General features: G+C 45.0%; 1 protein-coding gene across 4 annotated transcripts in view; it reads right to left on the bottom strand.

Annotated features, from left to right (window-relative positions):
• l1cama (L1 cell adhesion molecule, paralog a) overlaps positions 1 to 26,788 on the bottom strand; it is a 43,742-nt gene extending 16,954 nt beyond the window's left edge. For 2 of the 4 annotated variants that reach the window (XM_035159696.2, XM_035159693.2), the window contains exons 1-4: positions 26,591 to 26,787; positions 3,907 to 4,251; positions 2,292 to 2,306; positions 499 to 601 (exon numbers count right to left, since the gene is read on the bottom strand). In XM_035159696.2, the coding sequence (XP_035015587.2) occupies positions 499 to 601; positions 2,292 to 2,306; positions 3,907 to 4,033 (245 nt within the window). In that variant the 5' untranslated portion in view covers positions 4,034 to 4,251; positions 26,591 to 26,787. Of the gene's footprint in view, positions 1 to 498; positions 602 to 2,291; positions 2,307 to 3,906; positions 4,252 to 26,590 lie in introns of all 4 variants that reach the window. The other 2 variants (XM_035159694.2, XM_035159697.2) reach the window with 2 other exon arrangements.
• Between the last annotated feature and the right edge of the window lie 927 nt (positions 26,789 to 27,715).

Raw genomic sequence — 27,715 nt, forward strand, 5'->3', positions numbered from 1 at the left:
AAAAAACAGTAACGCTGATGACAGAGTGTTCAGTCAATCAGGAAAGTAAACAAAATTATAATTCCCATGACGTTAAAAGCGGCTTTTAACACACACACAAGATGTCCTTACACGTCACGGTGAATTAAGGGAAACAAAAGAATGGCTGCAAAATTTGCACAAGATGTCCCTGTGGGACTCATAAGCTTGTGATGTGTAATTGAGACATTCATCTTTTCCTCTGCAAACAGAGCAGTTTTCCACTTCAGAGCAGCTAAGATATTGAGAAAAGATTGCTCGAGGGCTTGATGACATTTATTCCATGTTGAAATTAAAACTCAGACTGGGAGAAGCTGTGCTCTTGTGTAATACTAATATGTAGATGTCAACCGAACAAGGAGAGGGAAGGTCACTGTTCTCAGTTGGATAACAAGATAACTGAGAGCTCCGGCTCTTCTATGACTAATACAGCATCTTCAAACTTAGGCAAAATGTGTGGATGTGTTGGTGCTGACTAACATGGGCGTAGGGTTTCCGGAGGCTTCGCAGCTCATGACGAGGTCCTCAACGCTGAAGACGGTGACAGACTCCGGCTGCGTGGTGATCGCTGGAGGCCTCTTCACTGCAAGGACCGAAACAAGTCGTGTTTTCACAATATCATCATGCATGATACACACTAACACACCTATATATGGTTCACATTGACATGCACACGCTCACTCGACACACACAATCTGGGTCCACATGATCTGCTTTCATGCTGCACGGTAGTGCAAAAGCTCCACACATGCATCACCCCATTGTATCACACACATCCCTACACGACTGCTGGTGAAGGCTTAACATACAGCACAGAATAACTCATTTTCATAGTTTAGCAGCTGCTGGTGAATATATTCAGTCAATATCACTTAAAAAAAAAGACTCCCCAGAGGAGAGGATGAAATGTAGGCTGAGGGAAAGAGTGAGAGTAAGGGAGCAGGCAGAGAAAATGGGATGAGATGAGAGGAAATTGATACAGCATCATGTAAGAGGGAGAGCGCATGTAAAAAGAGATATATGGCACAGGGCTCCTCGTGAGGCCGAGAGATAGGCGAAAGGAGGGAAATAGCCTGTGTGAAAATGAAGTAGGGATTTGAAGGGTGGGGGGGTGGGGGGGTGGAAGTAAAGACCACCAGAGGATGTTTCTCTTTCTCTGTCATCACTGCCTGTAATAACCATAAAGCAATGCCCCAATAACAGTCATAAAAACCAGCACGCTGGGTTGTGTGTGTGAATACTGTATTGAATCAGGATGTTTGATTCGTACACATGCTTTATGGCCCGTGTCAAGTTTTTATGTCCTGTTTTTCAACGCTTATAGACAGAAATTGAAGTCTTTTTCTCCACATAGCCTCGCAAACTACACACATAGGCAGAGGAATGGAGGTCACAGCTAAGATACTAGTTGGTACAGTTATTAATTTGACTTTAAGGGAAAGAGACAGAGCCCAAGATAGAGATGAATTTACATTATGTAGGTAAATGGGTAAAGGAGGGGGGCAGTGGTGGAGATGAAGAAAAAAGCAAAGGAGATGGTGAGGCAAGCGGACAGGGGAGAGGGATGGCAGTGTGAGAGAGAGAGAGAGAGAGAGAGAGAGAGAGAGAGAGAGAGAGAGAGAGAGAGAGAGAGAGAGAGAGAGAGAGAGAGAGAGAGAGAGAGCATATACTGCAAAACGGAGCGAAGGGAGAAGGAGGTGCAGGGGAAAAAACAAACAGGATTCAGGAAAAGACAGATAGAGAGAGAGTGAGGGAATTTAATGAAGGAATTCCCACTGATGGTGGAAATAAGCCCATTTCCTCAGCTGATCAAATTGAAGTTTGTGCTGCGGGCACTGCTGCATTATTGGCAGAGGAGGAGAGAAGTCGGTGCTTAGCGCTTTAACTCCTCTTTATTTTCCCGTGGCTTTCATCTCACAGCCCTGCTGCCTCTCTACAGACAGACAGCAGCTCCTCACACTTCCTCTTCCCTGCACCCCTGCAGGGATCTCACCTATTGGGAACCAATGAGGCCAAACACATACAGAAAGAGATAGACACAGGCACACATTCACAATAAAAAAACACACATTCTCACATGCAATCACACATGCACCATAAAACACAAGGTGCGTAAACAGGGACAAACACACACAGAAAATGCAGCGCAGAAGGAGTTTTACTGTGTGCTGGATGGGAAATAACCTCTCTGGCATAATGAAAGTTGTTCACAATAAGCTTTGCCAGCTCCTGCATTAACACTGATAGACATCAATAAAGTGAAAAGCACTTACGATCACTTATGTGGTCTGTTAGTCCACAGTGGTGGCCAGAGAAAAGGCAATGAGGGGAAAAGAGTTTAGTTACAGTAAACAACAGGGAGAAAGAGATATTAAAATCTATAGCTACATGAGGGGTGGATGGATGGATGGATGGATGGATGGATGGATGGATGGATGGATGGATGGATGGATGGATGGATGGATGAATGGGTAAACAGACAGACAGACAGACAGACAGACAGACAGACAGACAGATAGATAGACGGATGGGTAAACAGATGGATGGATTGATGGGTAAGCAGACAGACAGACAGATAGACGGATGGGTAAACAGATGGATGGTTTGATAGATAGATAGATAGATAGATAGATAGATAGATAGATAGATAGATAGATAGATAGATAGATAGATAGATAGATAGATAGATAGATAGATAGATAGATAGATAGATAGATAGATAGATAGATAGATAGATAGATAGATAGATAGATAGATGGATGGATGGATGGATGGATGAATAGACAGATAGATGCATTGATGGATGGATGGATAGACAGATAGATGACAGATACGGACGATAAGCAGAATAATGTTTCCTGTAATTGAGTGTAGCTTTTTAACCCAGTCGTCTTTGACACAGATTCCAACCCATCTCCATTATTGATCCGGATCCAGACCTCACCGACTCTCATTGACATGGCAGGAGCTTGCTAATTGAAAGGCAGGGGACACCTTGACCTTTTCCTCTTTGACCTGCTCCTCCTTCCACCTCCTCATCACCCTGCCCTCATCCTCCATGGCCCTCTCACCTCGTCTGTCACCTCGCCTCCCAGGGAATTACATTGGAAGATTTACTGCATTTCATCAACATTTACGGGATAAACAGTAAAATAAGTAATCACGTGTCTCTGCCGGTGTGTGAGCTCGCGAGTGTCCATACATGGGAGATTTCTTGTTTGTATACACATCCTTTTAAAATCCTGTGTGGGTGGTGAAGGCCTGTGATTCATTGTAATGCGGTCTTAGATAAAGAGAGAACAACAAAAGCAACAGTGGAGACGATATTCTCTCTCTCCCTCTATTCGAGCTCTGTGGGCAGGCCGGCAGCAGCAGAGGAGATGAAGATCAATTTCCCTGCAGGGCCACAAGCTCAGCTGTATTCCTAATGCCCACATATTGCATTGAGGCAGAGAAAGAAATGAGAGCAGGCGGGGGGGGAAAAGCTTGCTGGATTTTTTTTGTTGTATAACTCAATTGTTGATTAAATTACTCAACAATCAAATTCTGGTGTGCACCAAGGAAACCAGATCAATAGTGGGAGTAATCAATGCAGTATGAGGGGATCAATTACAGAGTAATTAGACACACCACAGGCACACGAGTGCTAAACAAAGAAGCCTCAAACAGGGTAGTGTTCTGAGCATGGAAGCACATTTCAACCCTGAAAACGGAGGTTAGTGAAAGAGAAACATGCTCATTCTGCTCATTTGCACTGATTAATCCTGATTAGGATCATTATTAGCCTGCTTTGATGAATCAACAATGTAATTAACACAACAAATACATCTTTGAACCTTCATGGAAGCGTTCAGCCACCATTGTTGTACAATATGGATGGGTACTCACAGTTGGAGGGTATGTGTATGGCTGCTTGGCTGTGGGCAGCGAGGGATAGGAGGAGAAGGAGGAGGGGGAGGAGGCGGGAGGAGCACTGCCCCCTACTGCCAACCGGCTGTCGCTGCGTGTGAGGCATTGCTCACTGTCCCATCAAAGTACCACCTGCTCGCACACGCGTACAGTAAAAGGGCAACCTCGCACAGACGCACACTGGTGCTGAGCAAGTGTGAGGCTATGTTTCTCTTCCAGGAGGCTGCAGGATTGCCTCGTCCGTCTTTGGTCACTCTTGTCTTCTTTTTTTCCTCCTGTCTCCTTCTTTAACTATAGATCCACGCCCTCCTGCTGGTCTCCTCTCTGAAAGATAAAAAGAGAAGAGGGGGGAGGCGAGGGGAGGACATGAGGAACAGAGAAAAGGAGGGGCAGAGAGGGGCCATGTGTCAGAATGGGAGAAAAATTACCCTGCACCATGTGGTCAGCCCTATAGACAGATCGAAACATGGAGTTAACACACCAATCAGGAATCAACAATACACATCCTAACAAAAAAAACACCCGCAACGCCTATAGCTAAACCTGTTACTGCAAAGAAAAAAAGAATTCTCCTTTTGGTTAATTAAATGAGCGGTGGCCCATATGGACAGGCCACAGCGAGAAGCTGAACAGACCCAGATGGGCCGGGGACAGACAAATGCAGACCGATGACGTGTCAAATCAGATAACACACAGGACAGACATATAAATAGTTGATAATTAGGTTGACTGGTCAAGGCTGCATTTCCTCCAACTGAACAGTACGTCGTGTACTTTGGTGACAGTGCTTTGATGAGTGTGCGATAAAGATGCTATCAGTCATAGTGAGTGAGGCGAACCACCCCTGCTTAGAGTCTATCCATTCTCCATCTGTACTCTTGGAGACGGTCCCCGCCACAACATGCAGGCTGTCCTCCCCCGCGGCACCACGTGGCGCAACCCACTGACTGTTTACACTACTCAGTATCACACACAAAGAACTGTTACAGCACACCATGATTAAGTCGTACATGTGAGACAAAAGAAAATGGCGATAATAGAGAGAGAGAGAGCATCCTTATTTGGCAGCTCTGCGGTATGTGAGTGAAAGATTTTGGCTCTGCACACTGAACCGAGCGATGGGTGACCTTGAAGAGTGGAAAGGCAAGGAGACGAGGTAAAGAGGAGAAGAGTGGAGGGTGAGAAGAGGACTGAGAGTGGTGATTATGGTTCATTTTCTTCTATCTAGTGGGTAATGGCTGGCCAGTTAATTACTGTGGATGTTTCATATGTCAATCAATGAAGAATGGATTGAACAATATCTTCGAAAGAAAAGCAGGAGTGTGGGATTTGTCTTAATCAAAAGGCCCAAATTAGATACAATTAAAGACTAAACAAGAGCTAAGCTCTTACTAAGGCAGTTTAAACTAACAGCATTAGGATTAAATGAGCCATTACACTCACTTGCTTGCCTTGTCGGAAGAATTGAACAACAAGTACACTGAGAGGGGTGGTAGGGAGGGGTGAAGTGGGTGTAGGACGTCTGGGGAAAATGAAAAATGGAAAGTGGGTTTGAAGAGGAGAAAAGAGGAGAGGTGGAGGTGAGCGAGGCAGAGTGAAGCTGGGAGGGTGGGAGGTGATGGGAGGAGTGGAGAGATGTGGAAAGAGGGGAGGAGGAGAGGGGATGACAAAGGGTGACAGCTGTGACGCTAATCCTATCCATCCCCTTGCACGCATACATTCACACACGTGCAAAGCTCTTCCAATCAATGTGAATTATTTGTTCACTTTCGTCTTGCTCCTCGACTTCTGCATCTTCTTTTCCAGTCCCCGTAATAGACCAGAGCTGCTTTATATTGTTCTCCCGAGACAGGGCCAATTACAGTGATCCCATCTCAAAACCAGACTCTCCACAATGCCATTAGAGGCAGACAAACAGAGCAGGGCCAGTCAGGTTATTAGAGCTAGTGTTAATGCGATCTAAGGTGGGTGCTTGTCTTTCAGTGCCCCTTCCAAAGAGATGGTGAAGGAGAGCTGATTGGAGCGAAGCAGGATGCTGATTAACGACGTGGCGAGCCGCGGCTTGTCATGCTGCCAGTTGCAATTTACCAAGGGACTTTGCTGCATGTGCAGAAGTCGGCGCGTGCACATTCAGAGAGAGAGAGAGAGAAGCTTGTGATGCACGGAGGGACAGACAGTGAGGAAGGCGGACAGACACACAGCCCGAGACGTCTGACAGAAGAAATCAGACAGATAAAGGGCCATGGTCCAGTGGGCTCCAGTCTGGAGGAGGACTGTGCCAAAGAATATTCCAGTCATGTTGAGTCGGAGCAGTAAAGGGGAACACTATAATGGGTGAGCAGGGGTGTGAGGGAGTGAGTGAGTAAGTGAGTGAGGGAGAGGCTGAGACAAACAGACAGGGAGAGAGTGGCATGGACGGCTGCCATGTAACTGGGCCAACCCAGCCACCCAGACATGCTGATCGCACAGACTGATGTGGCCTGAGACACACTAACACACTTCCTCACAGTGTGCGTGGCATGGAGCCTTGTGGCCGCTCCATTATCACAGGGGTGAGAGGCACTGACATTGAAGCAGATGCCTGATTTCACTTCTTGGGGGCGTCCGCTGTGCAGCTGTCAGCGATCCAATCCCAGCCCGGTTACCTGCCTCATTGGACAGGGTCAGGGGTCACGTCAGGGGTGGCTGTTTGCAGCTGGGCCGGGATGACCCGCCACAGTGTTCCTTGAGTGCTTTTAAAAACTGTTATCACCGCTGGGGTGTCAACGGGCACCATCAAAAGTCATTCAATCACTGGGAGATTGCAGAGCGTGAGGGGCTGTGTTGAGATTTGAGGGCGTGGTCCTTTTTCTTTTTCATCTTTACACAAGAAAGCCCATGTATCAAAGGGGCCAAATCATAATCTTTAAATCATTCATGGATTCATGCTTTGGGGCGTTTTGCTCACAAAAACACAAATAAACCAGACACGGTTTAATGCTGTTAGTGTTTCTATCATTAGAAGAGTCAAATAGCTGCACTACCATTATGATGTTTACCCCCCATGCCATCCATTAGATAGGAAATTGCACCCTTCCGTCCTCTGCAAAATGTATAATTAGCATTAAGTAGACATGTTGGGCGTTGCCAAGGACTCTGAATGCTGAATAGGCTCTCGCAACTGTGTGTGTGTGTGTGTGTGTGTGTGTGTGTGTGTGTGTGTGTGTGTGTGTGTGTGTGTGTGTGTGTGTGTGTGTGTGTGTGTGTGTGTGTGTGTGTGTGTGTGTGTGTGTGTGTGTGAGATCAAGATCAAACCCCAAGAGTCAAATCATGTTCTGAGCTTCACACATCGAACTAACCAACTACACACAACACACGTCTACTGTTTGCTTCATATCGTCGTGCAGCTGTGCGAGGAGCTGCTCTATATTGATGAATGTAGCTTGTTTTCTCTCAGCACAGTCTCGACTTTGATCAGACGTGGTGCACTATTGGATTCTACTGTGTGAGTGTGTGAGTGTGTGTGTGTTTGTGTTTGTGTGTGCGTGTGTGTGTTTGTGTGAGCATGTTCAAACATGTGTGCAGGTCTTACGCCCTTGTCATGCCTTGCCTTTAAATATTAACTACCTCCAGCTGTGAAGATGTGTAGGGGGCGAGGATGCGGGATGGAAGGAGGGGGGAGAAAAATAAACGAATACATGCCCCCCTTTACCTCCTCTTCTTCCCCCCAGGGTTCGTCTGTCTGGAGAAACATCGGGCTCCGAAGAGACAGACGAAGGGACAGGGATAAGATAGTGATTTGGACATAAACAAAGAGAGCACTCACTCAGACAAATGGACTGATGGAGCTTTAGTAATAGAGGAGGAGGGCAGTGAGCGATTATAAGGGTCACTGGATTGTAAAAATGAGGGGGGGGGGGTCCTGAAGAACAAGGTGGTGCTGGTGGGGGTCCTGAAGAACAAGGTGGTGCTGGTGGGGGGTAGATGATCAGGCCCCCTACTGAGTGAATTATTCATAGAAATACCCTTCCTGTCGGCACAATTTGCCCTAAATTCACCCAGATTCATAATTCATTTGCCCCCCCCTCACCATACATTTGGCTTGGTCTCAGACCGACGCTGTCCATCTATATACCTGATGTCTTTGGTGTGGCAGTCTGATTCTCTCCCTCATGCCCTCCCCTCGTCCTCTCTCTGGCAGGGTCATACTTAATGCATGAGCCTGTTGCAGTGAGACAAGACTCAGACCCACTTTGTCACTACGGCAGAAAAATACCACAAATCATGTGAAATAGCACAAGCTACCTGTTTCCTCTCTGCTCCACGATTCATTTCGTAACACGGTGTGCCTTTCATCATCCACTGCAGTGAAGATTGCATTTCTTACGAGTGTTTAAAAGCTCAGTCTTATAATAGGAACCGTCCAAGAACAATGAGCGCCCATTTTCTAGTCACCTTTTTATCAGTCTTCTCCATCTCCTCTCTCAAGCCCCCTCGGTAGCTGACACTAAAAGCTTTCTGCAGCGATCACTTTTCACAATACGTTTCATTGTCTCTTTCCCTCTCCTGGCCTTCTCCTCTTTTCCATATTCAACGTCTTTTCCCCAATTTAATAAACTGCTGTGGTAGCACTCTAGCTTGGTCAATAGGCATTGCGGCCAATTAATTCAATAATCAGAACTTTAATGGAAAAGGGGCTTTACAGCGCAGCGAAAAACCAATATCTCTCTAATGCCGGTACTCTTTCTTTAAAAGGCCAAAAGGAACATGTGTTTCAAGACTGATGATCCATGGTCAATGCCAAGTGGAAATTTACCAGTGGAAAAAAAGCTGCAGAGCCACAGCGTATCTGGAATCAGGGTACCCGGACAGCACATTCATCAATACCACTATTAGCATAAGCTCGGCCGTTAGATACTTTGGCTACTCCCACTGGTGTTAGATGCGGAGAAAGAATGCACGCCATATTTCCCTCAGTCTCCAACGCCCTCACCTCTTTGGAGGACTCCGCCTCACCCAACCCCCTCATATTTTTACAAGGGTTAGAGGTTGTTATTGAAGTGACACAAAACTGGAGGAAATAAAGGTTGTCAGAAGAGCCATGAGGGCAACCGCCTACTCTCTCTCTCTCTCTCTCTCTCTCTCTCTCTCTCTCTCTCTCTCTCTCTCGACATCCTGGTTGCCATGACAACAGGGTCTCCACGCAGCATCCCCCCTTGTAGATACAAATTCAGTTATTCACACACATGGACACTAACAGGTTTGCAGTATCACTTACATATGCACGCGCACGCACGCATTCAGACACACACACTCACACATTTGCCGGTGCACATTGACAAGACATAGCAAAAACACACCCATAGTCACACACACTAATATATAAGTGCATATATACTGGATATCTTTGTATCGACATGTGGGCACACAAGATTCAAGAAACACCCAGACTTGGCAGAAAGTGTTTAAGTTATAGTCAAAGATTTATGAGGTTAAATCCAGATTTATCCAACTGAAAGTTAAAATACAAAAACCAAGTACAAGATTTCCAGAGTCCTCCTCCAACACCCCCCCCCCCTCTCCTTTGTAGACCAATAAACACACTGTCAACCCTCCCACTGCCAAGATTGCAAAAGAAGCCACCTATGGCGTGATTTATTTATTGATGTTTTCCCCCTTAAGACACAATGGGAGTTGTAGAATAAAAGAGGTGGTGAATAATTCAAGGCAAAGGGAGTGGATTCATTAAGACATCCGTGAGGGCTGAAAAAAGAAGAGGAGAGGTGAGTCGAGGGAAGTCGGGACGGAGGAAGGAAAGACCGACAAAGAGAAAGAAGGGCAAGACCGGCGGGAGATCAAAGGGGAGGGTTGACAACAAAAAAGTCTGAAAATTTAATAGAAAATGAAAACAAAGAGAGAAAGAGATGATAAGGAAAGAACAAAGAGAGGAAAAAAAGATGGTTTGAAAAAGTAAGTGTAAATGATTGAGGAGATGAGAGAGAGGGCTCACTGACCAGTAAGAGCTCTGTAACGATCAAAACCAGTTGTGTTACACCAATGTAATAGTGTATCAGATTCCCTGTGTGTGAGTGTGTTTGTGTCCGTGAGTCCATATGTGTATCAGTAGAGATCAGGCTGTGTGTCAGCAGGTCAGCTAATCTCTCTTGTCAGCTAATGGAGCCAGATCTTGCAGATGGAGCGCGGCCTCTTTAGCCGTCCATGCTTCTAGCATGTTAGCCGCTGCTCACTTTGATACACAGCTGATAAGGCAATTGGCTTATGGCTCGGCTGTCAGTCAGTTCTTAACAGGAGATGTATGGCATCGATAAGCAAAGAGATACAAATGGAAAGGAGTGGTAAGCTTGTGTGCTGGAAAAGATAAAGTCATGACAGTAGATTTTATTATTGGACGGTTTAATGGGTCCAAATTATGGGCAGGGCTGTAATATAGATTTTTTTCCCATTTCCTTTCAAGAATACTCTCAATGCAATAATTAAGGGGGACAGACTGCCAAGATGGAAACATAATTACACCCAACAAGGAAACAAATCAGATCTTTTTAGTCTGCTAAATGAGAAACAAATGTGGGCTCTATGTACACACTAAACACATGCACACATAAACATGAACATAAACCCTCCCCTCACTGCTGCACTCATGCTCGTGGGTATCATTTGCTTCATTAGCAGCAGCATCAGTCACATTCTGTGCCCGCAGCACAAAGCGCGCTAATTACAGACACACCCTAGGTGTCGAGCAGAAGATGCGTCGCACACAAACACGTCCTTACGAGCACATTGTTATGCACTCTGCGTGCAGAAGGAACATGCGATGATGAACACACGCAGCCTATGTAGTTAGTTTTTTTGGTGGCTGAATGCTGTAGTTTCTGTACAGTAGATGGTTAATGGTGTTAGCTTGTGTAACGAGGGGCAATCATGACATTATGAAATTATGTGGAAGAGCTATTAGGAGTGACCTTCTCCCCTTACCCTCCCTGCTTCCATTTAAGCTTCCGACTCAGTCCTACAGTCCCTGCTCCCTCTCTCTTTATCTCTCTCCGTCAGCCTCTCCCCTTTTCTCCTGGATGCTAACAGCCTGGCTTGTGTTTTTTTCTTATTTTGATGTACATTTTGACCTTCAGTGCCACTTTTTCTTTTCTTCTCTACCTTTGTGATGACTGATGCTGCTTGGAAAAAAAATGAAGCTCAACAATGCTCCCACAGAATGCATCTATTCATCTCTCAGAGAGAGAAAATTAGACGAGGATGAGATGGGTGAAGAGGAGATTTTATGTGTATGTGTTTGTGCTAGTAATGCCTTCAGGGATCAAACTGGAGCCAGACAGGACAGCAAAAAAAGCTGACATCAGTATCTGTCAGAGTTAGCCCTGAAACCAGATGCAGAGGCTTAACGCAGTTGGAGACGACAAACCAGCTCCAACAACACAGACAGTATGTAACAGCACCAGCGGCAAATCAGCCAGTGAAGCAGATGCTGGCATATCCATACAGTGGCACATGTGTAAGAGCATGAATCGTAATCACTTTACAGTTATTTTTCCAGACAGGTCACATTGTAATTCAGGTAAACCATGCATAAATACAGTGTAAAGCAGCGGAACAGACAGCTATGACCCCTAAGGTTATCTGACGAGCCTCTGTTGTGAATGGGAGCATATGTGTGCACTTGTGTGCATGCCTGTGAAGCATCAAGTGATGAAGAGCACTGGTTGGGGGAAGGGGAGCTTGCATTGGCTGTTGCAGGTAGTGATGTCTGAGGAGAGATTACGCATTCAGTCAATCGGCAAACAGACAGAGAGGAGGAGGACGACGATGAGGGAGTGGTCCCTCGGGTTGGGTGATAAGTGGCCCATACAGCGATGGAGGACATAGCAACCGTGACTTGTGTCACACGCAAGGACGTGCGGTCGCCTCCGCAGGGAAAATCATCACGCCACGCCCTGAGTAGGAGGGCGAGGGGGAGGTGTATATATGTGACCTACGACTTCCATCACAATAGGTTTGACATCTTGAAAAGCAGAAATAGTGAAAATATAAAATTGAATGCAGGCCACCTGTCCAGAGTGTACCCCGCCTCTCACCCAATGCGGCACTTCCCCCTGCGACCCTCCATGGATAAGCTGTGTAGATAATGGATGGAAATTATGATGTCTCTGTTTTCCAGGTTTTTAACTGCAAGTACTTTTAATAATGGGGCTATTTCCAAAAAAAGTAATTTCTGCCCCCTGTGCTTCCCTGCAGTAAGCTTATTGCTAAGATTTGGACTTTGCCTGCACAGAAATGTGTCAAGGTCTCCCTAGGTTGGACGTAATCCTGTGTTTTCCACCACTTCAGGGAAATGAGCTACTGGCAGGACAAGGTCACTCATAGTGCTTTGCTAACGCATTTGCATGGAAGGGCCCCGGTGGTTGAATGACTGTCGGGAAGTGGCTGGATTTTTTTTTCTAGCCTGATACTGGGCTTGTGGAGAGTCACAAAAAGTCACACTTGAAATTACAGAAAGTATATGTAGGCTACAAAGGTCAAATATGGTTACGACCATGTACATACAGTTCAAACACACACAAACACACTCACTCACGGTTTCATTACTAATAACAATGCAAAAGAGAGATACATTAACAATTGCAATTTGCAACCAAAACAACCTAAGCATAACCAACCACTTAACTGACTGCGAAACAGATCACAGGACCCGGTGCTGTGCATCTTCACAATTATTAACCAGGACAGACAACAACAGCGTCTTAGCAATCCCATTAACTTTGTTAAAACATGCAAAAGCAGCACTTCCCCTTAAGTGCTCCTCATCTAATCAAATACAAGGTCTTGTGGGGACGAGGCAGGAGATGTAAGGCTAGTAAATGTCTATGGAGTAGAGTGTGTATGGATGAGAAGGAACAAGAGAAGGAGTGAGAAGAAAATAACAGACATTGAAGCTCTTTGGAGAGAGTTCAGTCTCATATTGAGACTGAAATTTAAAAAAAACTCACACAGCCACATAAAGTGCAGAAGAATTTTTCTCTCACTTCATCTTCTGTTGTGACACAATTAAAGTACATGTACTGTAACTGCTAACAGTCGGAGTGAGCTGTGCTATTGATTTGTCTTTTGTCCAGTATGGAAATCTTTTTTTTCTTCATGCTGTGTTTGCACTTTGCTTTATTTTATTCTTTGCTTCACGCTTGACTACAAGTCAATTTGTTGATTTACTGTACAACATCAGTAATGTTCACATAGTTCTAAAGTCAAGGTGAAAATCGGTATTGTCATTTTAGAAAATTGCTATGCTCCGAACCAAAGGCCAACTCTGCACGGACTCTGTGCAGTGAAGGGGATACACAAGAACCCTGCACCTTGGTCACAGTGGTGAATGGTTCTATATTAAAAAAAAAATGAAAAAATCAATGTACAAATACAGATTATTATTAGTGTGTTCAGTGACTCAGAAGACTACGCCCCACTGGAGATGCTGCTTCTCTCTTCATTAGCTTGTGTCCCATCTCTCTGTATCATCACCACACACAGGAAGACAGCAAAGCTCACATATGAGAATGAAAGAACACACATGCACACATACATGCATGCACGCACGCACGCAGACGCACGCACGCACACACACACACACACACACACACACACACACACACACACACACACACACACACACACACACACACACAGTAGCAGCAGACTGAAGGTTGGTTTGGGTAATTGTTTGGCGAGACAAGTCAGTTTAAGGACATTTGCCTGCCATTCAAATGGGGCCGAGTGAGGATAAAAGACAGCAGAGGGACATGGGAAACAGAGTTTGCATGAAAATATGGCCAATGGACTATACATGGGTGCAGCTTAATTGTGCACGCCATCTGTGTGTGTGTGTACTCATTTTTGTGACCACTCAAGGACGTTTTCCCGCATTAGCACTGACTTTATCAGGACCAGTGGACCTCATGGGGACCAGAGCCTAGTCTTAATGAGGCAAACCTTCATTTCTGAGGTCCTGGTTAAGGCTAGGTGTTAAATGTGAATTGTGGTTAGGTTAAGGTGAGGGTAAGGCATGAATTAGTTATGGTTAAGGTTAGAGATGAGGTTTTGGTCATCAATGGGTAGAAGTCAATGCAGAGTCCCAAAAGGATAGCTGCGCAGACCTGTATATGTGTGGCTGTGTGTGTGTGTGTGTGTGTGTGTGTGTGTGTGTGTGTGTGTGTGTGTGTGTGTGTGTGTGTGTGTGTGTGTGTGTGCGTGTGCGTGTGTGTGTGTGTGTGTGGTGTGGGGTGTGGGTGTGGGTGTGTGTCGTGAGAAAGTGTGAGAATGTGTTCACTTAGGATGTGACAGGTCACTGATGTTAGGCCTGACTCATTTTGTTGTAGTATGTGACTGTGTGTAGTTTGTGTGCAGTATAGACTGCTTGTGTGTGTATGTATTTGTGTGTTGTGATGGGTGTGTCTGTGTGTGTGTGTGTGTGTGTGCGTGCGTGACTCTAGGGTTAGATGTCAATACCCCTGGCTCACTTTCCTTTTCTCAACCCGCTATCACCATGACAACCTCCTGACACCGGCTCACCCGCACACAGCAGATATTTCTCTCCCATCCCCCTCCCACATGTTCGTCTCCCTCACCCCATCCCCCCATATCACCCCCCTTTCCGTCATCTATCTGTACTTTATACTCTCAACCTTCATCTCAACTCCCGTGTCTCCAACTCTTGCTCTCCTTCCCCATCTCTGCCTCTCTCCAGTTTCCCTGTTATGTCTACATGCTACCCATACATAAAAGAGCTCCGTCTCCTCCACTGCCGTCTCCGCCAAAAGTCTTTTATTTGCACTCCTCTCTCTCTCTCTCGCTTTCACTTCTTTTCTCTCTCCTCTGCTCCCTGCTGATTGTCTCTCACTCCTCATATCTGAAACTCAGAAACTCTCTCCTTCTCTCTCCCTGAACTCCGTTACCTCCCCCCTCCCTCCCTATAGAATGCAGCTTGTCTTCCATCTGCCCTGCACCACATCTTTATAACAACCATGCAGCCAAGATCATACACAATGCAATTACAGGTAGCATTCTATCAACCTCTGCCATCAACTTTTATCAAGCCTGAGAGGGACTGTCCAGTCTAGGGGGAAATTTGCAGGCTGGCACAGCATCGATACAACCCCCCAACCCTAAGTGGCCGACTAACTCCCATCGCATCTGTTATCATTATCATCAGCAAACCATTTCTGCTTTGTAACTAAATCCAATCATTACCGATGGACTCCACGGTGGAGATCTATTTGAGGCGGAGCGGCTTGCGCTCTCCAAGAGAGGAAGGGCCAGACTCCATCAAAGGCTGCAGTGTTATCTGAGGCGCGCAGCCACGTCTCTGCTGCAGACCCTCGCCGTCTCTGCAAATCCCCCTCCCCACGTCTCTACCCAGCTCCAGCCCGTCCGCACACCACTGTGTAGTGGTGCAATGAGATCAAGGGCATGACATTTTCTGGAACGCACAGCAATTTTCACAAGGCGCAATATGAAAGAGAGTAAACAGACAACTTGTTCCATCCCGTCTGTGTTTGCATATGTCTAGTGTGTTTGTGTGTGTGTGTGTGAGTGTGTTTGTGTGTGTGTGCGTCATCTCCTGTCAGACAGTCAAAGGCTGTGTATATCCGGTATATCTGTCTTTATTTTATTCCAGGAGGAAGACAGGGTGAATAAGCAAAAAAATCTGGATGCTGTTCCATCTCTTTTTTTTTTATTGTTTTGCAAAGCTCCACTTCCCCCCTCCTCTCTTCCACCATCATCTTTACTCCCCCACATCCTCTTCCTCTTCCCGGGGTATTGCCCCATACTCTGGAGCCCCAGCTGTGGCCACAGCTCCGCCGCACTCTCTCATCTCACTTTCCCTCTCGTTTTGCTTCAGTTATGAGTAAAGACAGATATTCCAGTGAGAGAGAGAGAGATGGGGAGGGAAAGACAGATAGAGGAAGAGAAAGGCCACGAGATGCAGAGGAAGCTGCGGTGACCTTTCCCTGCGGCTAAACAACCAGCTGATGAGCTTCTCATAGAGAGTCAGGCCAACCAGGTCTGACAATGTATCCGGTACAAACACACTGAACAAAGACGCCTGTGGCCAGCTGCTTATCCCATATTTAAATAAATCAGCAACACATACCTGTGCACACCTTCTCGTGGCTGTTTTCTAGTTCACCAAATCCCCTGCTATCTAAACCATCTGCATCCCATGAAAGCACGGCTTAAAATCCTGCTGATCGTGCTGGTTCTTATATATAGGACACCCGTACAGCGTGTCGCCAACTCCCACCAGGTAGTACTAGCCAAACAAACACAGTTTTTGCATGACAACATTTTCCAAACACCTCAGACACCTTTTTGTCCTTCATTCAAACTGAAAGGAGAACTCAGCTTTTCTGGCACTTGGTGGAGGCAGACGGGAAAACAGTGTGTATGACAGCTGCAGAGCCAGTAAAAATCTCTGTCACTAACATTCACCGTTATTTGTCCCCTTCTGAACCACAGGCTGGTCAAGTGAGCGCTCACTGCACGGTCATAAATAAAACACAGCCTGTCTGGACCACTGGATGGAGGAGGGACGGAAGGAGGAATGGAAAGACAGAGGGAGGAGAGGAAAAACAAGAGTTACGAGGGTGTATAAAGGTGGATGATTTACGGGACCCGCTGAGAATGAAGCCATCCCATCACGGACTGCGTACTGAAGGCACATCTACTGTTTGTGTTTGGGGTTGTGTTCCTCCTGTATAATTAGTGAGTTACTGTGTACACAGCCTGAGAGGATGCAGGTGAACTGTGTGTGTGTGTGTGTGTGTGTGTGTGTGTGTGTGTGTGTGTGTGTGTGTGTGTGTGTGTGTGTGTGTGTGTGTGTGTGTGTGTGTGTGTGGCAGGTGTGCATCTGGCTCTGCACACACTTGACATTTTAATCACTACAGGATCTCTGTCCTTTACCCTCCTATCTCTCTCTGCCCCCTGTATCCCTTTGTCTTTCCACAGTGTCTTTCCATCTTAATCTCCACACTCTCACGCTTACTGCCCGTCGCCCTGAGCACGATCACACTTTAATGTTACAATCATCTTTATTAAAATGTAGTGAAAAAAAAGAAAAGAACCTGCTCTCTCTCCAAGCATTCTATCTCTCCTTCCTCCCCTGCCACACCCAGTTATTTCAGGCCTGGAGGATTAAGTCTTTGCTTATGAGCATAATTACCTCGGTAAAAATATCCGGATCCTACGTCTATTCTTTCCAGCTTCTCACTATATCTCTGTGCTATCCCCCCAAAAAATCCACCTGTGTTTTCTCTTGAGGTTTTGCATCTTTTATCTGTTCCTCATTTTAACAAGGAGCCTCACCCGGCATCTTCTCTTCACTGCCAGTCCTCTCTCTTCAGCACAGATCTCAACAAATGATCTACACAAAAATCTCAACCCGAAAGTCTGCCCCGCGTGTTTGGCCACAAAAACACATTCGCTTAATTCTTCCCGCTGTGCAACAGAACGCGATGGCTGATGTAAACAGACAGTTTTATAAGCTAAATATAGAGTCTCATTATTGCAGATTGGGCCCTGTGCGAGGTTCTCTGTAGCGCCATGCCCAATTACCCCTGATCAATTCAGAGGGCAAACTCGAAAAATAACTCACCCAACACCAACCTGATTTAAAAACACACACAAGTCCACCCTCCCGAGAGGCTAACAAGAACAGATCCACAGACTACATCCTCTTCAGGTGCGTGGTGTGTGGAGCGTGGAGCGTGGCCTAATTTACTCAGGCTACGTGCAGATAAGGATGGATGATGAGGGAGATGTAGGTCATAAGTGGTAAAAAAGAACAACAGAATAGGTTATATAAGCCCATGTGTCGCTGTGTGAAGTCTCTGTGACATGCAAATTATTTGCAACTTGGCAAAACAGATATAATGAGACATGAGACATCGCAAAAATATTCTAAGAAAAAGGCTCACGTGGCTGCCAAACTGAGATATGTTTATTTTGTTCAAACCAGAAAGGATGGGAAAGTGGGAAATGTGACAAAGTAGGTAAAATACACTCATTTCAATGCAAATTAATGATTGTGGTAATGTTGAAGTCCCCCAATTGTGAGAATAAAGGTTTTAAAACTTATATCGTTTTATACGATATTGAAATGTGAAATAACATATATTAGTATTTCCGTGTATTTCCACCTTAGCACCACAGTAAATTAATGCCAAGCTAGAAAAAAAAAGATTACAGGGCACTATGGGTCAAAGCTTATCAAAGTTTATCAAAGTTGAACTCCACATGAATCCACGCTGCTATTTGCCTCACCACAGGGAGAAAATGATTTATCCGCCACCAGGCTTGCCCTGATTGGAATTGATTGGGAGGTGAAGAGTCTGCACGGATACGTTTGCCTATGTATGACCAGGCCCTGAGACAGCCACGGTTTGTGATGTCACGAACCTAAGAAACCAATATCTGTCAACGTGTGGGTGGGGCCCAGTAGCTGCAAGAGGCCCCTCAACCAATGGTGAGCTGTGAGGGTGGGAAGACGGGGGGGGGAGGGGGCAAGGGCGGGGCCACGTTAGCATATTCCTAGATCTCAGTTACAAAATGAAGAAGGAAGGTTTACATTCACATTTAATCCCTTTTAAGGCCATGAGGGGAAATTATTCCTCCTAACAAACATTCTGAACATGTTATCTTGAGGATAACATGTGTGTGGGACTTTGAAAGAGAAATCTATGGGCAATAATAATGTTGGTTTATTTCACAGTTTATTAGTGTTGGGTGAAAACTCCAAATTATTATTACTTTTCATATATTCATAAATTATTTAGGCTAGTTTCATTTAAAATGTAATTTATCACAAGCTGAGAGATTCTGCACTCCTGCATGGGCTGGGAGAAAAGTTGTTCCCAATCAATCTCTACTGTCACTCTGCAGAAACTGACGGAGAGAAACATATTTATTCTTCTATATATGTAAGGTTATATTACTCATTAGACACATGCAAACAAATGTCCTCTTATGTATTATGTGAGTTGAGGATGCACCTTCAGCAGGGAAAGAAGCAAGCCAAAACAAAACGAACAACTCAAAGAGAAAACCCCTTAAAAAATCTCATTCGTCTCCACTGCTGTCTGACATTTCTTTACTCCTTGACATTTTCCCTTTCTTTCTCTGTTCCTGAATCTCTCTCCTGCTGCTCATTTTCAATTTTCCTCCTGTGTAGCTTCTTCTTTTTTTTTTTTACAATCCTCTTTGTCTCCATGCCTCTTGTCTGACATTACCCTGTTTTAACCTCGCACGCCCCTTGTCTGCTCTCCTCCAGCCAGCGCCTGCACGTGTGTGGTGGGTGTAGTGTGTAATAGGATGGCACAGTAGGTGAGATTAAATTAGGCCAGTGTATGGGGATTACAACCCACTCAAAAACTGATCCCCTCCCACTCTCTGAAATCCAACCCTAATGAATATATCATGGCTGACACAGCAGATAAAGCGACTGCAAGCGCCGACAATCACAACATCACCAAGACAGCGAACACTGACAGCCCGGCTACGTACATCACCTGCAAGTGCTTGAGGACACGGTGTCTTTTCAAGTGTGTTCGGATGCTCGTGTTTCATGCCCCATCTCTTTCAGTTATGGTTAATTCAAATGAAGTGTAAGTTTAGCCAAGGGGAAGAGCCAAGTGGAAGGAGAAAAAAATCAATACACTTAAATGTAAACACTCCAAATGAATGGGTTCAAAACAGTATCAAACCACATTGTGTTTCTCATGTGATAAAATGATGCGCGCCACTCCGTCAATGTCAAACAGCACACTTACTCTAATGCCTCGAAACACACACACACATACACAGTGAGGGCGCTCATTGGCGTAATGCATTTCCTGGCTCCTTACCTTAACATTAATGACATTACATCACATTTCATTTAGCTGATGCTTTTATCCAAAGCGACTTCCAATAAGTGTATTCAACCATGAAGGTACAAACCCAAAACAACAAGAATCATGTAAGTACATTAGCTTCAAAAAAGCCAAACTACAAAGTGAGACTTGACCGAGACCATCTTCTTAGCCAAGGTGAGGTCGGAGGAGACGTGTCTTTAGCCTGCGGCGGGAGATGTGTAGACTTTCTGCTGTCTACACATTTCTGCTGAGGAGCCAGTTCCAATCATTTGGGAGCCAGGACAGCAAACAGTCGTGATTTTGTTGAGTGGCTAGGTGTCCCTCGCAAGCCGATTGGCTGATGCATTAACCATCACATCTAAACTAAAGCTAACACGAACCCCAATCCTTAACCTAACACTAAAACTAATTCTAACTTTAACCCTAGAAGCAAGTCTTGACCCTCAAACAGCCAATTGAAAGTGGGTCAGAAAGTGCGGACTGTCCAAAAATGTCCTCACTCCGTAGGTTTGAGGCTCAAAAAGGTCCTCACAAAGACCGCTGTACAAGTACAAGTACACATACACACACACACAGTTTATGCCGGTTTTCCTGATTATGTGTGTGTCTCAGCTGCAAGATACCAAACATTGCTTTCCATTCTTTTAGTATAATTTATTTTGTTCATCAACCCCAAAAATTTCATGGAACATCATTTGATCAGTAAAATCTTGGGTGTGCTTCTGAGATGCGTCAGCAGACTGGATATGCTCGGGCATGAGGCTCAGCATCATAATATAACCCAAGCTTTCCGATCCAGAGAAAAATTGTTTCTCTCAGAGGAGAACATGTTTCTCTGAGAAAGACAGAAACATGTTTCTCTTTGCTCCCTCAGAAAGAGAAACACGTCAACTGCTTGACTGTGATGACGCCTCAGTGCCTGAATGCAAATGTCTTCTAAGAGAACTTTCTCAGCTTGGGAGAGACAGTGACTTGCAGCCTCCACACAAAGCATTCAGCCATGCCTGTCGAATACAACCTGTATGACTGGTGGCCAATTACTGCTGTTCTATTAACTGTCTAAATAAACAGTATTGCTAAGTTAAACTAAAGCAGATAAAGTGGTGGCAACAGAAAAAAAATCTGGGCTAGGATGAAAGTCGTACAAAATACATGGAGTGTAGAGAGTAGAGGAGGAAACTGACAAGAAAAAACACCGAGCACAGATCAAGAATAAATTCCAACAGTATTGGAAAGGCCTGTCAAAAGCTCAGCAGAGCAGTGTGATGTAACTTCAAGCAAAGCAACAGTGCTGAAGTAGCCAACCATGCCCCAAAGATTCATTAAAAATGCAGCCAGCCTCACAGCAACAGATCAATAAATTAGTAACCCAACGCTGTCATGTCCCCTTAATAAACAGCCAGTGCAATGTAATCAAAACCAGAGTGCTACAGTGACACAGTCATTCCCCGAAGTGGCAAAATATGGTCGATGGAGTCTGAGATGTTGTCAATATTGCCAAATCGACTTATTGGGTAATATCCAAAGGTGCTACATTTGCTATAATGGAAATTGCCATGATCACAAACACACACATACACATGCACACACACACTAACAAGGGGAAGACAATACCGCCCCTGCTGACCAATGATTGAACACATGACAACTCCCAAAACATGAAGATAAAAAATCTTCTTTGTCCTCTGGTGGCAGGCTGCAGTATATCGGCCACAGCGAGGTCCCGCCGGTATGCGTGCTTAGACAACTGAGTGAATCTCAGCAAAGATGTTTCACGCCATTTTAATGGCATCTAAGAAATAATTAAAACAAAACTTCAGCTCTAGAATACAGAAGAGGAGGCTTTTTGTAAAATGACTCCCACTACCATCAATAACAGCAATTACAATATATTGGTTTCTTTAATTTAAGAAATATGTCTAATTCTATTTCTGATCAAATCTTTAGGGACTCTCAGACATTTCAAAACATTACAAGGATTTTGAAAACATACGAATTAAAGCTTCTCTATTTTGAGTTAAAATAACCACGGGCTTTTTGTCGGGAATAATGAGAGTCAAAATAAAGTATTAAGAATTTACTTTGAAGAAGAGAAGGAAACACATATCTTAACTTCTAAGCTATTTATACCCAGAAGCCATTAAAGTTACAGACTTAGCTACTGTATCTCAACAATGCTGCCATGAGACATTTGACATCGTCCTTTACAAATGACAATAACCCAACATTGATTAATGTAGGTTATAATCCATTCATTCATGGGGGCATCTCGCACTGGTTCCGCTGATGGTGAGTCATGCACGCACAGGCTACCAATACACAGAGAAGCATCTCTGAGAATCAACAGAACACTTCATAGAGAGGAAACATGCAGTCGGGAAACACAGTGGACAGAGGGTCAATTTAGTCCAATTATATCCACTGATGTGGACAATAAAGCTTCTTTTCATAGAGCTGACCGGGTTCCAGGAGGAGTGACGATGAGGGGAATTCTGTGTGTTGCCGAGACAAAGAAATAATTTTGTCAGACTGAAAAAAGATGAGGACAGCGTCAAGGAGGAAAAAGAGAAGGACGGACAAGGAGTTTCATATCTCCTCTCATTCATATTCAACCCTGTGTGTCCTAGCTTTATTGCTTTGCTGCTTTTCCTGTCTGGCTCAAACAGAGCACACTGGAGAACTTTTACTCACCGAATTGGAAGATGTTTTGCGACATAATTATAAAACAAAACGATAAAGAAATTGATTATATAGGCCTTTAATGTCCTAATATTTGTCCTTGGATATTTGGGGCCCCCAGTTTCGTTATTGGTTTGGCAGTAATTAATTTCTCTCCTGGTAGGACACAATATCCACCACAGGGTTCCACTTGTGCAATTTTAACCAGCAATAACACATGTGTTTCTCTGGGGGATTCTACAATTCCCCCTCTCTCATACCATCACTTCTGAGAGCTGTAATAAGGTAACTCACTCTCCCAAATTAAATTCATTTCCATACATGACGCCTTTATTCTTGGCCCAGTCTCCATCGCAGGTTCAATTGTATAATCGAGTTGGATTTATGAGTCTTTGTCTGAGAGCCTCTTTCTGGGAAAAAGCTAATAGGAGCGTCAGTCATTATTTTGATTAAGATGTGTGGGCTCTTGTGTCCACCACTGCATGAATACTGATAGGACAAGTGAAACCAGAGAGGTGCACGGCAAGAAGAAAGAGAGAGAGACAGAGGCAGTAAAGTAAAATGGATTAACGAAGTCTGTTCCTGCAGGAAGCTGTCTAAGGAGAGAGAACAGGACTCTTAAGTGATGACTGGAACAAGGTGGTGCAGAGACATTACCATGACGGTGCTCTCCCACTTTATCTTCCATAACAGCATTCATCTTCCCACCATCACCATACACCAACCTGCTTTTTAAATCAGTCTTTTTTCCATCTTAAGATTTTCCTCCCTGCTTATCTCATTTCACCTTTTTTTAGAAACGTTCACCCTTCCCTCTCGCTGGCCTCCTTCCCCTTCTCCTCATTTCTCCATAATGATTTGCCCATGGCGGGCCTGTCAATCCATCTGACCCTTAGCTCCCTAAATCACCACAATGTATTCTCCAGCAAACCCTGACAGCATGTCTACACGATCCCCCCCACTTGACACCCAGTGGGCTGTCTCCCATCTGCACAATCTAAATCAAACAGCCTCCGAGCTGCAACCAGGGAGGGGTTGAAGGGTGGAGGAGGAGGCGGCGGCCGACTCTGCATCTTGACAGCATCCTAAAGGTGCACACGCAACCGCGCACACAAGGGCAGGGCTTCGAAAAGACACACAGACGCTTGAAGACAACAGGAGGGAGTTCCCTTGTGAGCTTTTCGAATCAGCGCTCGTGTGTTTGTCACTTTACAAAGATAATTCTCAAAGGAGGACAAAAAAGAAAGCTGAGATGAAACAGTCACTCTTGACACTTTGAGATAGTTCTCTCACTTAACCCTTATTTTACCCTGTTTCTGCATGTAATAGCTAAATCCCCAGGAAGTGCAGTGTGTGGTCTTTGATCAGCAGCAGATGCTTAAGTAATCGGGACGATGAGGCAACATTGGAGGATCTGTAATTTAGCGCACTGCAACAAGATCTCTGTAGTGTGTGTGTTTGTTTGTGTGTGTTGCAGAGGTTGTGCCCGTGTGAGTGTGTGTGTGTGCGCATTTATCTGTATTCGGTGAGCGGGATGGCAAAGGTGCCCCGAGGCTATAACAGGTGGCTGAGGAGCGAGGGGCCAGTGCAGCGCTGCTCTTCCCTGGAGTTGTTCCTAACTGGCAGATTGAGAGCAGATCACTACTCTCCTCCTACACAACACCAGCTCTCTACTTCCACTGCAGGCCTACAGCCAGTTGGAAACAGGCCAGTCGCCGACGCTATCATTCCATAAAATATAATACAGCAAAAGCGTAAATATCTGATCATACACTGCGACGCTTTTGTCTCACAAATGTCTCTGATTGCAATCAGACGTATTGTTTGTGAATAGATTGTGTACAAGTCCTCCTTTAAATCTTCTTTTGCCACAGCCCATCCTCCCTTGTGACCTTGCCCCTTCATATATCCTCACTGATCCCTCCTTCTCCTCCTTTACTCCCTTCAGAGCTCATTGCAGAGATCATGCATTAAAGGATGCATTAAAGTCCAGCGTCTCCTCCTTCACCTTTATCTTTTATATGTTGCTTACCCCACCCCACCCTGCCTGTTCTCTCTTTTCATCGGAGATCTGTCTCTCTCTGTCCCTCGCTCTCGCTTCACATAAATCCCTGTTTCCATCCATCTCTTTGATGGAACAGCTCAATTAACCAGCCGGCGTCAGAGGGGAGATTACATTCTGCACCATACTGTAGCGAGGGTAATCATAGACTCCAAGTCTCGCCAAGCTACTCTGACAACAGCATCGCCTCCACATCAGCAGCTCACGGCTCGGTCTGATCCGGCGACCACGGCCATTCAAACCCCACTGCATTAAATAGCATGATAATGTGACCAGCAGTGGGTCTCTGGAGCATTGCTGCCATGGAGAAGATACACACACACACACACACACGTACACACCATCTTCAGCAGCAGCTGTATCCTGATCTATTGTGTGCACGTGTGCAGTTCAGTGTGTTTATGGATGTTGTACAGATGGTAACAAGTCATTGTCAGGCACAGCGCCTTCGCACCCCTCCAGTCCCCTGACTATGTTCATCTGAGGGAAGCTGCAGGCTACCGAGGCATGGAGGGAGGGAGAGTAAGAGAGAAGGTTCACTACACCGCTAACACACACAGACACATAATACAAGAAGATACACATGTTCGTGTCTTAGCGTAAAATATGAGAATATGAACAAAGACGTGCTCACTCACAAAGCACCACATAAATGCATAAACAACAAACCTTTAACAGCTGCGTTCGTCAATACACTTTTCTACATCGTGAACACAACTGGTGTGTGTAATGTTGTCTATTTTCTGCTGTTGAACAGAACAGATGTGTAATAAGCCACAAAGACAGTAGCCAGCTGTGTGGCATTCAGCCAGGTGAGTGCCTCCTTTCCATTGGCACACCTCCACAGTCTGCTGTGTGCACGGCCCCACCCTTATTTTCCTTTCCTCTGACATCTCCTTCCGCATCTCTCTCTCTCTCTCTCCCTCTGTCTCCTGTTGATATCTCAATCGTTCTTTCTTTTCCTTCTACCACTTTCTTTTTTTAAACTCCTTCATCTCTGTCTTCCCTCTGGGGTGGGTGGTTTAAGGTTACTCATGCTCTGTCTTTGCGAAGGCAAACCAGACCCGTTGCAGTCTGCTCTGCTGTGCTGTTCACCATGTAGCTTGTGGAGTTTCCTCCTCCACATCAATGAAAATCATAGCAGCACATTGCAATCATGAGCTGCACTGAACATGACGCTACTCAGCTATTAGCTGGGGGAGGGGAATGTGGGAAGAAAACGAATATTCATATTAAAGTAGCAAGGGAGAGGGGGAGGCAAAGCCAAGCTGAGAATTGTTGTGAAAAATTGTCCTCAGTTTACGGAATAAATGCTAAATATTAACTTCAAAGAGCAGATTTTTAAGTAATTGCATTATATGGTTGGGACATTTGGTCAGATATTGTGGAGAAATATGTTTTTCCTCTAAATATAAGGTGATGCAACAGATTTAAAGCCCATAAAATTATTCTTGAATCATTTGAGCACCTAATTTCAAACACAAATCTTAACTTCATACAAATCAGACATTAAAACAATGAAAATGTAAGGCACTGTTATATTGTCATTATGGCCAATTAAGTCATCAGTGAGGCAGTGCAATGAGACTGTTGTATATTCAATATTTAGAGAATCAGACCCTGTTGCATGCACTGCACTGAATAAAGATTTAATATAAAACATCAGAAAAGAAAAACCCTTTTCTCTAAAAGTGTTCTGCACCAACAGGTTATCCATGACACCCGGCTTTAATACACTAGATGTCTTAGGACAGTTACAAGTGATAAACTGCCTCACATGTCTGTCTAATTTGATTAAAGTGTTGAATTAGTTGTTTTTTCTAAACATTAACACGGCTGAGAATAAGGAACCTAAATTTTCATGATCCAGTCGTCTTTTGCTGCAAGAATAAGATGAAGCAAAGGTGTGATTCCATAACAAGTCATCTCCACCTATAGGAGCCTAATTAGTCCACAGTCCGTCTCTCTCATGTGATGACAAACTGTTCATCCCGTCACAAAAACATCCTCTTACCTCCACGCTGATGCTCGATCCTCTGGCAAGTCCTGGCGTCTTCTTTTCCTCCCTCTCTTGCTTATCTACTCGTGCCTTTGCGTCTTCCTCTTCTCCTTCTCTGTGAAATTGATTGTGCACCTCTCCTCTCTGCTGATGCTGCAGTGATAGAAAAACACACCCTCCTCCGGCCGCTCTCTCTCTCCACCCCTCCTGACTCTCATTGGCTGCCTGTTAGAGGTGACATCACCCCTCTTCTCTGCCTGCCTGCCTCCCTCCGTCCTCCTCCTGTTCTCTCCCTCGCTCTCTCCTCACCTCAATCTCTGTGGATCCTGGCCATTCCTTTATTGGAACTCCCTCCCTCGCCTCCTCTCCTCCTTCTTGTCCTCTATACCCCCCCTCCTCTGTCCTCCTCTGTCCTCCTCTTCCCCCCTGCATGTGTGTACAGTGTGGATTTGTATAGGTCCAGCTGCTCTTATTACTGCACTTACATTCAGCCAGGCAGTGCCAAGAATATTAATGCACACTTTACATTAGCATAAAACACTTGGGCACTTGTTCTCCCCTTTGCTCGTTTCTGTGAAATAACGGCCGTGTGAAGTTTTGTGTTAGTTCTCGACGCTCCACTGGCTCAACTCTCATCTCTCTAATTCATCCCGCCGCTAAATCATCACCTCCACTTTAGTTCATTATAGTCAAAGGCGTGACTGGGGATGAACGTTATGTAACAGTGGTTAATAAAAATGTGTCAGGATCACTGCCGACTCTTATCTGAGTCTGGGGGGTGGAGGGGGTAGCAGAGCTTCACTGATTTCAGGGTAATAAAGGCCTCAGTAATCCACTGGTTGTCTGCCAGTGTTTGTTGATGTGACATGATTAAGATGAAATTGCGAAACGTCATTGGGTGACTACGCTCCCGCACACATGGTGACATAGATGTTTGCATTGTTCATGTGTTGCATTGGGATTGGTGTTTATTTATGTGCCGGACCCGTTTGCCCTCCAGCTCTTCCATAAAACAGAAACACTGGAGCAGAATATTCTCTTATTTGCTTTTAAACCCCGGCGCATTAACTGGCACCAGTTTATTGTTTAAACCTCCTCAGTCCCAATTCCCAAAACCTTTTAGATCTGATTCCTCTCTAT

Source organism: Hippoglossus stenolepis, chromosome 6 (assembly GCF_022539355.2).
Source record: "Hippoglossus stenolepis isolate QCI-W04-F060 chromosome 6, HSTE1.2, whole genome shotgun sequence".
NCBI classification, from domain to species: domain Eukaryota; kingdom Metazoa; phylum Chordata; class Actinopteri; order Pleuronectiformes; family Pleuronectidae; genus Hippoglossus; species Hippoglossus stenolepis.